At 44.9% G+C, this 15,760-nt stretch overlaps 1 protein-coding gene across 1 annotated transcript in view; it reads left to right on the top strand.

The window, feature by feature from the left end:
- The window catches only part of LOC126413037 (A disintegrin and metalloproteinase with thrombospondin motifs 7-like), a 427,824-nt gene extending 413,136 nt beyond the window's left edge, over positions 1–14,688 (top strand). The window contains exons 19-20 of the mRNA XM_050082931.1: positions 2,701–2,962; positions 14,473–14,688. Coding sequence (XP_049938888.1) covers positions 2,701–2,962; positions 14,473–14,688 — 478 coding nt within the window. The remainder of the gene's footprint in view (positions 1–2,700; positions 2,963–14,472) is intronic.
- The last annotated feature ends 1,072 nt before the right edge of the window (positions 14,689–15,760 follow it).

The raw sequence follows: 15,760 nt of genomic DNA, 5'->3' as shown, positions 1-15,760 counted from the left end.
TCTTCGTGTGCAATATGCGGTTTAACAGTACCGCAGATTCGGCAGTTCTGTGTATTCACTGCATTCTGTAGTGTGAAACGTGTCTCGTCACTCCACAGAGTATTTCCCTCCCACATGTCATCAATTACGATCCGTGCTAGAAACTGAGGAGCAAATTCAAGACGTTACTGCGGATCGTTAGGTTTCAGTTTGTGCACGTCTCGATCGCGTACGGATACCAATGTAAAATACACCACAAAACTTTCTGTACTGTTGACCGTGGGATGGACGATTTTCGTGACACTGCACGTGCAGTAACACTGCTTGGGGCACGTGCTGCGTGGTGAGTTACAGCAACAGCGACATCGTGAATGACTTCCTCCGTGAAAGGATACCTTCCTCTTCCAGGTGTCATACCAAGTTCACCCGTGTTTTCGAATTTCATTACCTTCTTCTTTAAAACCATTTAATGAGATTGGGCCTGTCCTCGGACCTTTAAATCGGCGATGCTCTCTCACTGCAGCACTGTAATTGAAGCTGTTCACATAAAACAGTTTCACTAACAGCGCAAGGTGTCCGTTCTCGATAGCCATACTGCTCAGTCACGTTACGGCTTGTCAAATGACAGTGTGGATGTCACACTGTCATACAGTGTACAGCGCCAGATTTGCATGTGGTGGCCACAAGTGGAACTAACTTGTTTTCCAGAGTAAATCGTTTCCTCGTTAACATATTGGCATATGCGCTAAGTTTCGTTGCCATACGATTTTGTGTAGTCTCGTTGTCACTGTAGGCTTGTACCAAGGGAAGCAAGGAATGTTGGTTGGTGGCCGGTATCCACTTTCTATAATACGAACTGCACATGTACCAGGTGATCAAAAAATCACTATAAATTTGAAAACTGAATAAATCACGGAATAATGTAGATAGAGAGGTAGAAATTGACACACATGCTTAGAACCAAAAAAATACAAAAGTTCAGAAAATGTCCGACAGATGGCGCTTCATCTGATCAGAATAGCAATAATTAGCATAACAAAGTAAGACAAAGCAAAGATGATGTTCTTTACAGGAAATGCTCAATATGTCCGCCATCATTCATCAACAATAGCTGTAGTCGAGGATTATTGTTGTGAACAGCACTGTAAAGCATGTCCGAAGTTATGGTGAGGCATTGGCGTCGGATGTTGTCTTTCAGCATCCCTAGAGATGTCGGTCGATCACGATACACTTGCGACTTCAGGTAACCCCAAAGCCAATAATTGCACGGACTGAAGTCTGGGAACCTTGGAGGCCAAGCATGACGAAAGTGGCGTCTGAGCACACGATCATCGCCAAACGACGCGCGCAAGAGATTTTTCACGCGTCTAGCAATATGGGGTGCAGCGCCATCCTGCATAAACATCGTACGTTCCAGCAGATGTTTATTAGCCAGGTTGTGGATGATGCGATTCTGTAACATAGCGGCGTACCTCTCACCCGTCACGGTAGCAGTCACTGACGTTTTGCTGTCCAGCGCCATCTGTCGGACATTTTGTGAACTTTTTTTTGTTCTAATAAATCTCCATGTCATTCCAAGCAAGTGTGTCAATTTTTACCTCTCTATCTACATTATTCCGTGGTTTATTAAGTTTTCAAATATATACTGACTTTTTGATGACCCGGTATATTAACTGGGTTCTTTGTTCACAAGAATAGAAAATTACTTAAGATAGTAATTACTTAAGATAGTCTAGGTGTTGTGGTACAAGCTCTCCGTAATAGACCACGTGTCCACCCCTGGTAGCTGAGTGGTCAGCGCAACAGAATGTCAATCCTAAGGGCCTGGGTCGGAGATTTTCCCCGCTCAGGGACTGGGTGTTGTGTTGTCCTAATCATCATCATTTCATCCCCATTGACGCGCAAGTCGCCAAAGTGGCGTCAAATAGAAAGACTTGCACCTGGCGAACGGTCTACCCGACGGGAGGCCCTAGTCACACGATATTTACATTTCAAAAATTGTTCAAATGTGTGTGAAATCTTATGGGACGTAACTGCTAAGGTCATCAGTCCCTAAGCTTCCACACTACTTAACCTAAATTACGCTAAGGACAAACACACACACCCATGCCCGAGGGAGGATTCGAACCTCCGCTGGGACCAGCCGCACAGTCCATGACTGCAGCGTCTCGGCTAATTCCGCGCGGCATTTACATTTATAGACCACATTAGCCTCACTGCTGGTGAAGTACAAGTCCCCTATGTGCACTACTCTGGTCGCTATGTGCTGTCTGCAACTGCAAGTGACCAAGCTGCGACTGATATCTCGGTGACTTACTGGATGACAGACTGGGACTGACTGGCCCTCTGGTCCACGGCGGCGATCTAAATACTGACGGGCGAGAGGGCGTTGGCGGCACGTTTCTTGCGAGTGTGTCTTTGGCCTCTATCGATCTTCTCGCAACCTCTTCGCCTCCCAGTGTGCTGGCGACAACTCAACACCGGCACATATGAGAAACTCTGTGAGTAGTTGCACTTTAATTATAATCGCCTGGTGTCTTGGCCAGTGCGGACTGTATGGGCTGAAAAATGCACCATACGCTACTCTTGTGGTCGTGCTTTGTTAACAGTACTACTTGAAGTTCGATTGATCTTTTGCAGTGGATTTCCCAAATTGCACAAAAGCAAGGGCCTACTGGGACTGTCCAAAGAGCCTGTGTTTAGAGACGGCTGACGGCGCAGGTGGCGTGCGGCGACGTGGGGCCGGTGCTCGGGCTGCGTGTTTCGCGTGGGCATGGCGCGCAGGCGCGTCGAGTGCGTGCGACAGGCGGCGCGGCCGGAGGATGACCCGGCCGTGGTGCCCGAGGCCAGCTGCAAGGGGCTGCCGCGGCCCGCAGGCGTCAAGTTCTGCAAGTCCACCAGGCCCTGCAGCAAGGGCGCGCCGGCGCCGGCGCTGCACGGCCGCAGCAGCAAGCAGGTGACTGACGCCGCCTCTGCGCGCCCGGTAGTCGCTGAAACGAGAATCATGCGTCTGTTCTCATGTTCTGTACAGGCTGAGGCAAAAATCTGGATACAATCCTATAAAAGTTGAACGATGTGAGGAATCGAATGGCGTCTCGTTTGGGGTGTATGTAGGTGGGAGCACAACTTGTAAGAGCTATGGCGACAGCGGCGGCCATCTTGAAATCCGCCATATTGGATTTAAATTACGTTTTTCAAATCAGAAGAGGGGCATGGGGCACATAATTTCGAACTGCCTTTTTCTTAGGAATACACGTGCGAAATCTCTTTTAAGATATCATTATTGGTGTAGAAGCTACGACCTGTTACAGTTAATGACGTTTGTCAGAGTTAGCATTGCAGCATGTTCTCAGCATGATCTCTATTGCATTGGGCACACAATCGGAGTCTTTTTTGCCATTTCTGCTGCACACGTCGCAGGAATTGTCGGTCAACAGAGGCATGCGCCTCATCAATACACTGGCAGATATGGCCTACATTATTGATTTTTACCTCATACACAATTGATTTCAAATGTCCCCACAGATAAGTCAAGAGGTGTAAGATCATGGGACTGTTTATCCAGAAACCGTCTGACTTCAGTAGCGTAGTGAGGAGGTGCGCCGTCTTGTTGGAAGAAGGCGGAAATTATAATGCGAATTCAACAGCGTTGGAAGCACATAATCACTGAGCATGTTAAGATACCTCCCCCCCCCCCCCCCCCCCACCTCTCCCCAGCCATTCAAGGATTCATCAACACACACCGGACGCACAATTCTTCTGTCCCAAGTACCACACCAAACCATCACGTTTTCACCTCCAATAACGTTACAAGAATCTACCCAATAGGGTTTTGCATATGGCCAGGAACGATGATTCTGTTTGTTTACTTCTCCTTGCACATAATAATTAGTTTCATGACTGAGCAACACCTGTCGTATGAAACTGGATTCATGTTACACTTATCCGGAGCCCATTCTGCAAACTGCACCTGCCGATCAGGGTAACCGTCCGAGAGATGATGTTGCAGCTGTAACTTTTCGGGTGTCATTGACGTGTGTGCAACGCATGCAGCATTGAAACCTGACTGACATTGGATATTGCTGATAACCGGCGCATACAGTGATGTGGAATTTTCACAGACGATTCCACAATTTCTGTTGCAGCCCCCTCGTCGATGGCTGTTCTCGGATATCCACTGCGTGGCGTATCCACCACAGAACCCGTTTCACGAAATTTGTCCAATAACTCGGATACTGTCGTACGTGAAATGTCATTTCTCTCAGGATACCGGATATTGAAGTCAGCAGTAATCACTATGGTACTTCGTCCACTACTCATTAACACAACACTCATTAGCACAATTTCCGTGTGTTTCTCCTGTGTAATCCCATTGTGGATCACCTGTAACAATAAACAGACTTGATCAACTCCTTGTGGTTTCAAACTTTAACAGGCCATAACTCCTGCACAATTTAATATATCTTAAAACAGATTTCATATGTGTGTACCTGAGAAAGAGGCGGTCCAAAACTATGTGCTACGTGAGCCCCTCCACATTTGAAACACGCAATGCAAATCCAAGAAGGCGGATTTCAAGATGGCCACCACTGTCTCCATAGCTCCTACAAGTTGCGCCCCACCTACAGACAGCCCACACCAGACGCCATTATGATTCCTCACATCGTTCGACTTTTATATGGGTGTGTCCAGACATTTGCCTCCCCATCTATATACACAGATACTGACAACTAGCTGTTCCCAGCCACGAGTTGCTGCGGATCAGTGTAGTTAAATGGAAGAAAAGACGAAGCACACGTTTCTAATATATGGAAATTGTATAAAAACATCCTAATCTGCTTCTCTCTCCCGCGTCTGTCCAAATCCTGCTCCTCCTTTCTATCTCCCTCTCCTTTCCCCTCTCTCCGTCCGGCACCTCTCCCTCTGTTCTCTGTCCATCTTCTCCTCTCCCATCTCTCCCCATTCCCTCCTCCCCCTCTCTCTCTTCCCCCCCTCTCTCTCCCTCTCTCTCTTCATCTCCTTTTGCCCCCTCTCTCTGTCCATCTCCTCCGCCGGCCGGAGTGGCGAGCGGTTAAAGGCGCTACAGTCTGGAACCGCACGACCGCTAAGGTTGCAGGTTCGAATCCTGCCTCGGGCATGGATGTGTGTGATGTCCTTAGGTTAGTTCGGTTTAAGTAGTTCTAAGTTCTAGGGGACTTATGACCACAGCAGTCGAGTCCCATAGTGCTCAGATCCATTTGAACCATTCATCTCCTCCTTTCCACTTTCAACCTCCATTTTCTCACACTCCTCTGCCCATCTCCACTTCCCCCTCTTTCTGACCTCGAGCCTTGTTCATTATTATTGCATATTCGGAGTCTGTAGTAGTATTCTAATCATTAGCCTATGACGCCAAAATACAGCTTTCGTGTTTGCTAACAGCGTTTCACTATTGTTGTATATACGCCAAGTCGGCCCAAATGTTAATAAGTGTGTTGTGTAAAAATTTTAAATAAAGCGGTCAAGGACATTTCGAGATTTTTTGGTAATAATATTTCCCATTTGCATAGTATATATTTATTAATATATTATATACATTAAGAAATAGGTATATAAAACACGCTTGTATTCGAATGCAACTTTGTGTCAGAATGTCAAAGGAATCGGTGAATAACTTCCAGGTATATGCGATTTTCGACAAACGAACATTTACATTTTTGTTTATATACAAGACAGTTTCTTCTATTTTCCTTGTTAATAGTGGTCGAGCTCCATGGCTCTGGATTGCATTACTTTAAGAAAACAACAACCAGTACTTTTCGTTAGATACAATAACAAGAAGCCCAGAGTCCCTTTTAGAAGAGGTTTGGTTACTTCCGGGGACTACAACTCCTGCAGATTTTTAATGAAACTTTTTAGTGGAAACTTTCGCTGAGGGAATCAACCGTCCATATAGTCAAGCAATTCAAATGAAAGTGTTACAGCATTATCAACCTACGGAGTGCCTGAATGCTGTCTGCAAGCTATATAAACAGACTGTCACCCCTGCAATGCTAGGAGCGTACTTAGTCAAGAGCGGTAGCGGCTCGAAACGTGGGAGAGGTGCCTGTAGCAAACGCAGACGTTGAATCAAAGGTGAGGCATGCGCACACGTCCTTACTCTTCGCATCTTTAAACTTAAAAAATGCCCATATGGTTGCAAAACACTAACACGAATTCCTTACATAAGATGAAACGTCCCCTTAGAAAAATTATACATGACTGTGCTTATACTGACACACATTATTTTTAGCGCAACGCAATCTGACTTTCAAAAATCCCTACAAAAGAATTGCCCTGACTAACATTAACCTATACCTTTCACAAATTACTCACCTCACAAAAATCTTCGTTACTCAAGCTACTGCAATACAGCGAGCGCCACTATTGCCAGCTAAATAAAAGATTCAAACTACTGAAGGCACTAACTACTGATAGGCATAGTTAGCAAATGAAAGATTTTGATAGAGAACAAACAATGTATTTACCTTAATAGTGTTCAAAAGTCATAATATATATAGCAGTTCATGACATCGAGTCTTACAAATTTCAAAACTCCGCCATTTCTCTCCCCACATCCACCAGTGCTGGCTGCTCGCCTCCAACTGCGCAACGCTACGCGCTGTTCACATCCAGCTGCCCAACACTACAATGGCAGACAACAATGCAAACTAGCCACAGACTGCACAGAGCACAGCCAGTGATTTCCATACAGAGCACTATGTGGCGTTACCAATATAAAAACCTAAACAGTCTACTTACAAAGAATGGAAAAGTTGGTACAAGCTGACCTCGGCGAACACCACTTTGGATTACGGAGAAATGCAGGAACATGTGACGCAAAACTGACTCTACCACTCCTCTTAGGAGATAGTGAAAGGAAAGGCAAACCTCCGTTTACAGCATTTCTAGACTTAGAGAAAGCTTTTTAAGATGTTGACTGGAATACTCTCTGTGAAATTCTGATAGTAGCAGGTTTAAAATACATGAAGCGAAAGGTTATGTACAACTTGTACATAGACCAGACAATAGCCATAAGAGTCGAGGGGAATGAAAGGGAAACTGTAGTTGAAAAGGAAGTGAGACGGGGTAGAAGCCTGTCGGCAATGTAATTCAGTCTGTAAATTGAGCAAGCAGTTAGGGAAACCAAAGAAAAATTTGGAGAAGGAATTCAAGTTGAGGAAGCAGAAATAAAAACTATGAGATTTGCCTATGAAGTTGTAATTCTGTCAGAGACAGCAAAGGACCTGAAAGAGCTGTTGAAGGGAATGGAAAGCGTCTTGAAAGGGGGATATAAGATGAACATCAACGAAAACAAACCAACGATAGTGGAAAGTAGTCATATTAAATAGGGTGATGCTGAGGGAATTAGAATAGGAAACGAGACACTAAAAGTAGCACGTGTGTTTTGCTGTTTGGGTAGTGGAACAACTGATGAAGGCCGAAGCAGAGAGGACATAAAATGTAAACTGGCAATGGCAAGAGAGCAAGTAATGGACTCCCTGCAACATTCTGTGTCATCCTATCGCCATTGGTCCAGTCGGACTAGAGGATTATCATCCCATCAAGTGGCTGTCGTTAACACAACACAGCTGACGAACAGCGTGGCACTGCGGTCAGTGGCGAGACGAGTCGCGGTTGTGTGCTACTCCTGATGACCATCGTCTGCGAGTAAGATGGCGATGTAGAGAGAGGTCCCATTCTTCCACCGTTTTGTAGAGGCACAGCGATGTTACTCCTGGCGTCTTGGTATGACTGCCGGTCACGGCCGGTAATGACTGAGGGAACTCTGACGGCACAGCGGTGCGTCGCAGTCATACTACGCTTTCATGTGTTCCTTCCCACGTGACAGTAACGTCGGGCATTTTTTAAGAGGACAATGCTCGTCCACACACTGTACGTGTCTTTATGGACAGACGTAGACTGATGTGCAGATGTTCCTGTGACCAGGTAGATGCCCAGATTTGTCACCGACAGAACGTCATGAGCCCAGCTCGGACGTCAACGCGGTCCCATTCATCTACATCCATATACATACTCCGCAAGCCACCATGAGGTGCGTAACGGAGGGTACCCTGTACCACACCTAGTCGTTTCCTTTCCTGTTCCACTCGAAGATAGAGCGAGGGGAAGACGACTGTCTATATACCTCCGTATGAGCCCTAGTTTCTCGTCTCTTATCTTGGTGGTCCTACGCGAAATGTATGTGGGCGGCAGCACGATAGTTCTGCAGTCAGCTTCAAATGCCGGTTCTCTTGAGCTCCCGAAGCATCTCCGTAAAACTTAAATAATGATCGTACCTACCGGTAACAAATCTAGCAGCTCGCCTCTGAATTGCTTCGATGTCTTCTTTCAAACCTACCTGTTGCCATTCCAAACACTCGAGCAGTACTCAAGAATAGGTCCTCTAGCTTCCTCTATGCGGTCTCATTTACAGAAGAACCACAGCCTCCCAAAATCTTCCCAATAAATCGAAGTCGACCATTCGCATTCCCTATCACAACCTTCACATGCTCGTCCCATTTCATATCGCTTCGCAACTTAACTCCTAGATACTTAAACGACGTGACTGTGTCAAGCAGGACACTACTAACGCTGTATCCGAACATTACTGGTTTCTATTTCCTACTCATCCGCATTAACTTATATTTTTCCGCATTTAGAGCCAGCTGCCATTCATCATACCAACTAGAAATTTTGTGAAGGTCATCCTGTATCAACCTTCAGTCACTTAGCTTCTACATCTTGCTGTACACAACAGCATCATCAGCGAACAAACGCAGATTGCTGCCCTCTCTGTCTGTCAGATCATTTATGTATATAGAAAATAGCAATGGCCCTATCACATTTCTTTAGGGCACATCTTATGTTACCCATTGACAGTATTCGGGATATCAAGTACTAGTTCCTAGAGGTATGGGTCTCAGTTGTGGCTCAGATTGTCTCAGGAGTGGGTACAACGCCTTCATGACACTCTTCCCAACCGACTCGTGGATGCATCCAGGCTAGAGGGGATGCAAAGCTGCAAGGCCATACTGTGTGCGCAGCTTGCCAAGTTCTTTGTAAATTCGCCTCTATTTTGTAATCATCGAAATAACATCGCATAATTCGTTTGTTCCTCCTCGTCAGGGCGATTCACTTATTTTTTTTGTCAAACGGTGTAAAAGGAATAAGAAGTGTTTATTTCAAGCCACCAAACAAAATGAAACACTAATGAGAACGAAGAAATTAATTTCAGTGCTCTCAAGAATTGTGTCTGAATCAGCAAATTACACTCACTATAACACAAAAAAGCGACGCATCTCGAAGGAGTTATGCAAATTCGTCACAAATTGTAAACTTTGGAGGTCGATGGATCAATATGTGACGCTGGAGCGTAATTTCACCGCGCAGCTGGCAAGGTCAGTAAACAGGGGACATGTCGATTATCTTTTTTTTTTTTTTTGCGTCTTCAGTTTTCAGACTGGTTTGATGCAGGTCGCCACGAGTTACTCTCCTGCGCCAGCGTCTTCATCTCAGAATAGGACCGGAAAACTACGTCCTCAATTATTTTCTGGATATATTCCAATCTCTGTTTTCCTCTCCATTTTGCCCTTTACAGTTCCCTCTAGTACCATCGAAATTATTCCGTGATCTCTTAACAGATTATCCTGCACATTCTCCTTGTCAGTATTTTCCACAAATTTCTTTCCTCTCTGATTCTGCGGAGAACCTCCTCACTCAATACCTTATCAGTCCAATTTAATTTTCAACATTCTTCTGTAGTACCACATCTCAAACGCTTCGATTCTCTTCTGTTCCGATTTTCCCACAGTCCATGTATCAGTGCTATACAATGCTGCGCTCCGCACATACATTCTCAGAAATTTCTTCCTTAAATTAAGGCCTATGTTTGATACCAGCAGACTTCTCTTGGCATGCAATGTCCTTTTCGCAAGTGTTAGTCTGCTTTTTATGCCCTCGCTACTCCGTCAGTCATGAGATCTTTTGCCGCCTAGGTAGCAGAATTCCTTGACTTCATCTACTTCCTGATCACCAATCATGATGTTAAGTTTCTCATTTCTGCTACTTCTCATTACTTTCGTCTTTCGCATTAGGATGTTCATTCCATCCAGCAGATCCTGCAATTCTTCTTCACTTTCACGGAGAACAGCAATGTCGTTCACAAATATTATCATTGATATCCTTTCACCCTGAATTTTAATTCCTCTCTTGAACTTTTATTTCCGTCATTGCTTCTTCGATGTATAGTTTGAACAGTAGTGGCGAACGACTACATCCCTGTCTTACACCCTTTTTAATCCGAGCACTTTGTTCATGGTCCTCCACTCTTATTATTCCCTCTTACTTCTTGTATATTTTGTACATTACCTGTCTTTCACTATAGCTTACCGATATTTTTCTCAGAATTTCGAACATCTTGCACCATTTGACATTGTGAACGCTTTTTCCAGGTCGACAAAACCTATGAACGTTATCTTGATTTTTCTTTAGTCTTGCTTCTGTTATCAACCGCAACGTCAGAACTGCCTCTCTGGTGCCTTCCCCTTCCCTAAAGCAAACCTCATAATGATGTAACACATCTACAATTTTCTTTTCATTCTTCTGTAGAATATCCTTAGAATCAACTTGGATGCATGAGTTGTTAAGCTGATTGTGCGATAACTCTCGCACTAGTCGGCTCTTGCAATCCTCGTAACTGTGTGGCTGACGTTTTATCCGAAAGTCGGGCGGTATATCGCCAGTCTCATACATTCTAGACACCAACATCAATAAGAGCCACCTCTCCCATTGATTTTAGAATTTCTGATGGAATGTCGTCTATCCTTGTGGCCTTATTCGATCTTATGTCTTCCAAAACTCTTCTACATTCTGATTCTAATATTGGATTCCCTATCTCTTCTACATCGACTCCAGTTTCTTCTTCTATCACGTCATGAGACAAGACTTCGCTCTCATAGAGACCTTCAATGTACTGTTTCCATCTATCCGCTCTCTTCTCTGCATTTAACAGTGGAATTCCCATTGCACTCTTAATGTTTCCACCCTTACTTTTAATTTCACCGAATGCTGTTTTGACTTTCCTACAGGCTGAGTCAGTCCATTCGGCAATAATTTCTTTTTCGATCTCTTCACACTTTTGATGCAGCCATTTCCCATTAGCTTCCCTACATTTCCTATTCATTTCACTCCTAAGTGATTTGTATTTCTGTATTGCTGAATTTCCCGGACTATTTGTGTACTTCCTTCTTTCGTCCTTCAACTGAAATATTTCTTCCATTAGCCATGGCTTCTTCGCAGTTACCTTCTTTGTACTTCTGATTTTCTTCCCAACTTCTGTGATTGCCTTCTTTAGAGATGTCCATTCCTCTTCAACCGAACTGGCTACAGAGCTATTCCTTACCACAGTATCTATAACCTCAGAGAAATTAAAGCACGTCCTTCATTTCTTAGCACATTTGCATCCCACTTGTTTGCGCATTGATTCCTCCCGACTAATCTCTCAAACTTCAGCCTTCTTTTCAACAATACTAAATTGTGATCTAAGTTATATCTGCTCCTGGGTACGCCTGGAAATCCACTACCGGATATCGGAATCTCTGCCTGACCATGGTATAACCTGACTGAAATCTTTACATATCTCCTGGCCTTTTCAGGGTATATCTCCTCCTCTCGTGATTCCTGAACACAGTATTCACTGTATTCGCTAGCTGTAATTTATTCCAGAACTCAATTAGTCGTTCTCCACTGTCATTCCTAGTACCAAGCCCATATATTCTCGTAACCCTTTCTTCTCCTTCAACTGCATTCCAGTCCCTCATGACTAATTGATTTTCATCTCCCTTTAAGTAGGAATTACCCGTTCAGTGTCCTCATATACTTTCTCCATCTCTTCATCTTCGGCTTGCAACGTCGGCCTGTATCTAGCGTTGTCAGTGTCGGATTGCTGTCGATTCTCATGAGAACAACCCTATCACTGAACTGTTTGTAGTAAATCACTCTCTGCCACACCTTCCTAATCATAACGAATCCTACTCCCGCTATACATTTTCTGCTGCTCTTGATATTATCCTATACTTATCTAACCAGAAATCCTTCTCTTCTTTCAATTTCACTTCGCTGACACCCACTGTATCTACATTGAGCCTTTGCATTTCCCTTTTAAGATTTTCTAGCAATTGTATCACGTTCAAACTTCTGACATTCAATGCCCCTACTCGTAGAACGTTATTCTTTCGTTGGTTTTTCAATCTTTTTCTCATGGTCATCTCCTCCTTGGCAGTCGTCTCCCGGAGATCCGAAAGGGAGACTAGTCCGGAATCTTTTACCTCTGGAATGATCATCAAGACATTCTTTCAGTTACAGGCCACATGTCCTGTGGATACATATTGGGTGTCTTCAGAGCAGTGGTTACTATTGCCTTCTGCATCCTCATGCCGTTGATAATTGGTGATTCTTGCGCCGTCTAGGGTCAGTTTCCCATGCCGAGGGCAAGAAAGTGCCCTGAACCTCTGTCCGCTCGTCGGACATTTTTTCAAGGCCCTTGCAGAATGACGGCGACTTCTTATACGAGGGCATAAAGACTATGCCAATTTCATTCCGTGGTCTCCGCTGATGCTTCGCGTGAACAGTAATGCAGAAGTCAGCATTTGATAGAAGACATGTAGTTTGGCTCAAAGAAGCCGACTGGATTATCGGGGAATCTCTCGACATTTGAATAGGTGCGATGCCACAGTTCGACAATGTTGGCAGGAATGCGTGAACCACAGGCAAACGCAGCGTCAAGAAGGAAGCGGTCAACGTAAAGAGCATCGGATTCATCATTACCACCGTGTAACAGCTGCTTCAGTGACCAAAAGGACCTCTAATGGGCGGCTTACAGAAAGGATGCTAAGCTAACGACCCTTTTGCCTAATACCATTGACCTGTGTACAACAAGAAGTCCGTCCGCAATGGTGTCGAGCACATTCGGCCTGGAAACTCATTTACTGGAGTGGCATTGTCTTCAGTGATGAGTCCCGCTTCGAACTGAGCCCCTATAACCAGCGAAGACGTATCTGGAGACCTACAAGTCAGCAGGGAGATACCCGCCTGACTGTCGCCTGCCATAGGGCCCGACAACCGGGAGTGGCATTTCATTTCATAGCAAGACCCTTTTGGTCGTAATCCGCGGCGCCCTTACGGCACAGCTGTACATCGATGAAATTTTACGCCCCGTTTTGTTGCACTTCATGGCAAGCCATTGGCTTATATTTCAGCAAGATAATGGCCTCCTACACACGGCGAGAGTTTCTTTTGCATGCCTTTGTGCTTGTCAAACCGTTCCTCGGCCAAAAAGGTCGCCGGATCTCTCTCCAATCGAGAACCTTTGGAGCATTATGGGCCAGGTTCTGCAACCAGCTCGGGATTTTTACTATCTAACGTTCCTGTTGGATAGCATTTGGCACGATATCTCTCAAGAAGACTTCCAACAACTGAATCAATCAATGTCAAGCTGAATAGCTGCTTGCTAGGAGCCACAAGTAGACCAAAGCGTTATTGAGTTGCTCAGTCTGTGAAACACTTTCTCTTGAATAAATCTTCCAGTTTTTCTGAAATTTTAATCATTTATTTGTCTGTACATGCACATCGCATCTACCGATTACCGCCCCATCGGCATAATTCCTTTGTGGTGCGTCGTTCGTTTTTTCCTTTTTTTCTTTTGTCTTATAATATATTTCTGCAGTAACTACAGATACTATCGATCCATAAACGAATAAGATCTCATTTCAATTTTAGTTGCAATTCACACTTCTTTTTAATGCCTTCTTGTAAAATTTATGGTGAAATGTTTATGGAAAGTCAAGTAATCGTGTGTACCCAATTTCTCATGAAAAATACTACTTTTTAGGGGAGTATTTTGGTTAACCGTAGCACTGTAGTACAAATGAAGAAACATGTGCGAGGGCCTCTTCGTATGCCAGCCTGCAGCGCATTCTGCCGGCAAGCTCTTTTGTTCGTCACTAACCGCAGATGACGCTGCATCACCTACACTGGCATTTCCTCCCAGTGCGTCTAAGGGACACTCTGCCAGCATTGCCCGCTCCACGCGAGGCGACACTTGGTGCAAAACAGGCTACCATCAAAATCACCTATTCCCCATTAACAAAAGATAATCACACTAAGATATCAATAGGCGTCCGCTGTGGACGAGCGGTTCTAGGCGCTTCAGTCCGAAACCGCGCGACCGCTGCAGTCACAGTTTCGAATCCTGCCTTGGGCATGAATGTGTGTGCTGTCCTTAGCAGTCCTTAAGCAGTTCTAAGTTCTAGGGGACTGATGACCTCAGATGTTAAGTCCCATAGTGGTCAGAGACATTTGAACCATATGAAGATGTCAATATCCCTTCTAGTTTAATGGAAACCGTATGCGTTAGATGGGTCAATATTACTTGTTTTGCGAGAAATGCGCCAGACTGTGTTCTTATTTCCGCAGAAGAACCGCGCCAGAAGACTGAAGCACAAGACGAAACGGCCAGCGATCACCTCCGAAAGCACCACCGCCGCCCAGGCTCCTGTGGTGCAGGACCGCGTGCCTCCAGGACACATTCTGCTCATAGAGGTACCTTCATCCTTTTTCCTACCATCTATTGTCTTCAAGTCTGATGGCCTGGCATCACATTGTGGCGTTTTTCTGTATTTATGTCGCTGAATAGTGCATCTGCTCAGCACCACCGCGGTCGCACGGAGCTAAAAGATTTATAGTGAATATGGTGGTAGAGGTACCCCATTGAAATGTATTAATTACATCTAGGTGACAGCCCTTCTAATGTGCACCAGTCTGCTTGTTTATTGTTGTGGAAGCTTGTTTACATCCATGACTGTCCCCTGCAAACCACTTTAAAGTGTATAGTGGACAAAAAAAAACCTTACCGGCAGCAGACATCCTATTAGTACAAAGAAACACCGCCTCCGACCTCTATAATGCCCTCAGTTCGGCTCGGCAGAGATCCATAAGTTTCATCAAGTATGAGGTGCATTCAAGTTCTAAGGCCTCCGATTTTTTTTCTAATTAACTACTAACCCGAAATCGATGAAACTGGCGTTACTTCTCGACTAATCGCCCTGCAGACGTACACATTTTTCACAACGCTGACGCCATGATTCCATGGCAGCGGCGAAGGCTTCTTTAGGAGTCTGTTTTGACCACTGGAAAATCGCTGAGGCAATAGCAGCACGGCTGGTGAATGGGTGGCCACGGAGAGTGTCTTTCATTGTTGGAAAAAGCCAAAAGTCACTAGGAGCCAGCTCAGGTGAGTAGGGAGCATGAGGAATAACTTCAAAGTTGTTATCATGAAGAAACTGTTGCGTAACGTTAGCTCGATGTGTGGGTGCGTTGTCTTGGTGAAACAGCACATGCGCAGCCCTTCCTGGACGTTTTTGTTGCAGTGCAGGAAGGAATTTGTTCTTCGAAACATTTTCGTAGGATGCACCTGTTACCGTAGTGCCCTTTGGAACACAATGGGTAAAGATTACACCCTCGCTGTCCCAGAACATGGACACAATCATTTTTTCAGCACTGGCGGTTACCAGAAATTTTTTTGGTGGCGGTGAATCTGTGTGCTACCATTGAGCTGACTGGCGCTTTGTTTCTGGATTGAAAAATGGTATCCACGTCTCATCCATTGTCACAACCGACGAAAAGAAAGACCCATTCATGCTGTCGTTGCGCGTCAACACTGCTTGGCAACATGCCACACGGGCAGCCATGTAGTCGTCCGTCA

This window comes from Schistocerca serialis, chromosome 7, assembly GCF_023864345.2.
Source record: "Schistocerca serialis cubense isolate TAMUIC-IGC-003099 chromosome 7, iqSchSeri2.2, whole genome shotgun sequence".
NCBI lineage: Eukaryota > Metazoa > Arthropoda > Insecta > Orthoptera > Acrididae > Schistocerca > Schistocerca serialis.
Note: the sequence above shows the minus strand (reverse complement) of the source record. Positions and strands in the feature narration are given on the sequence as shown.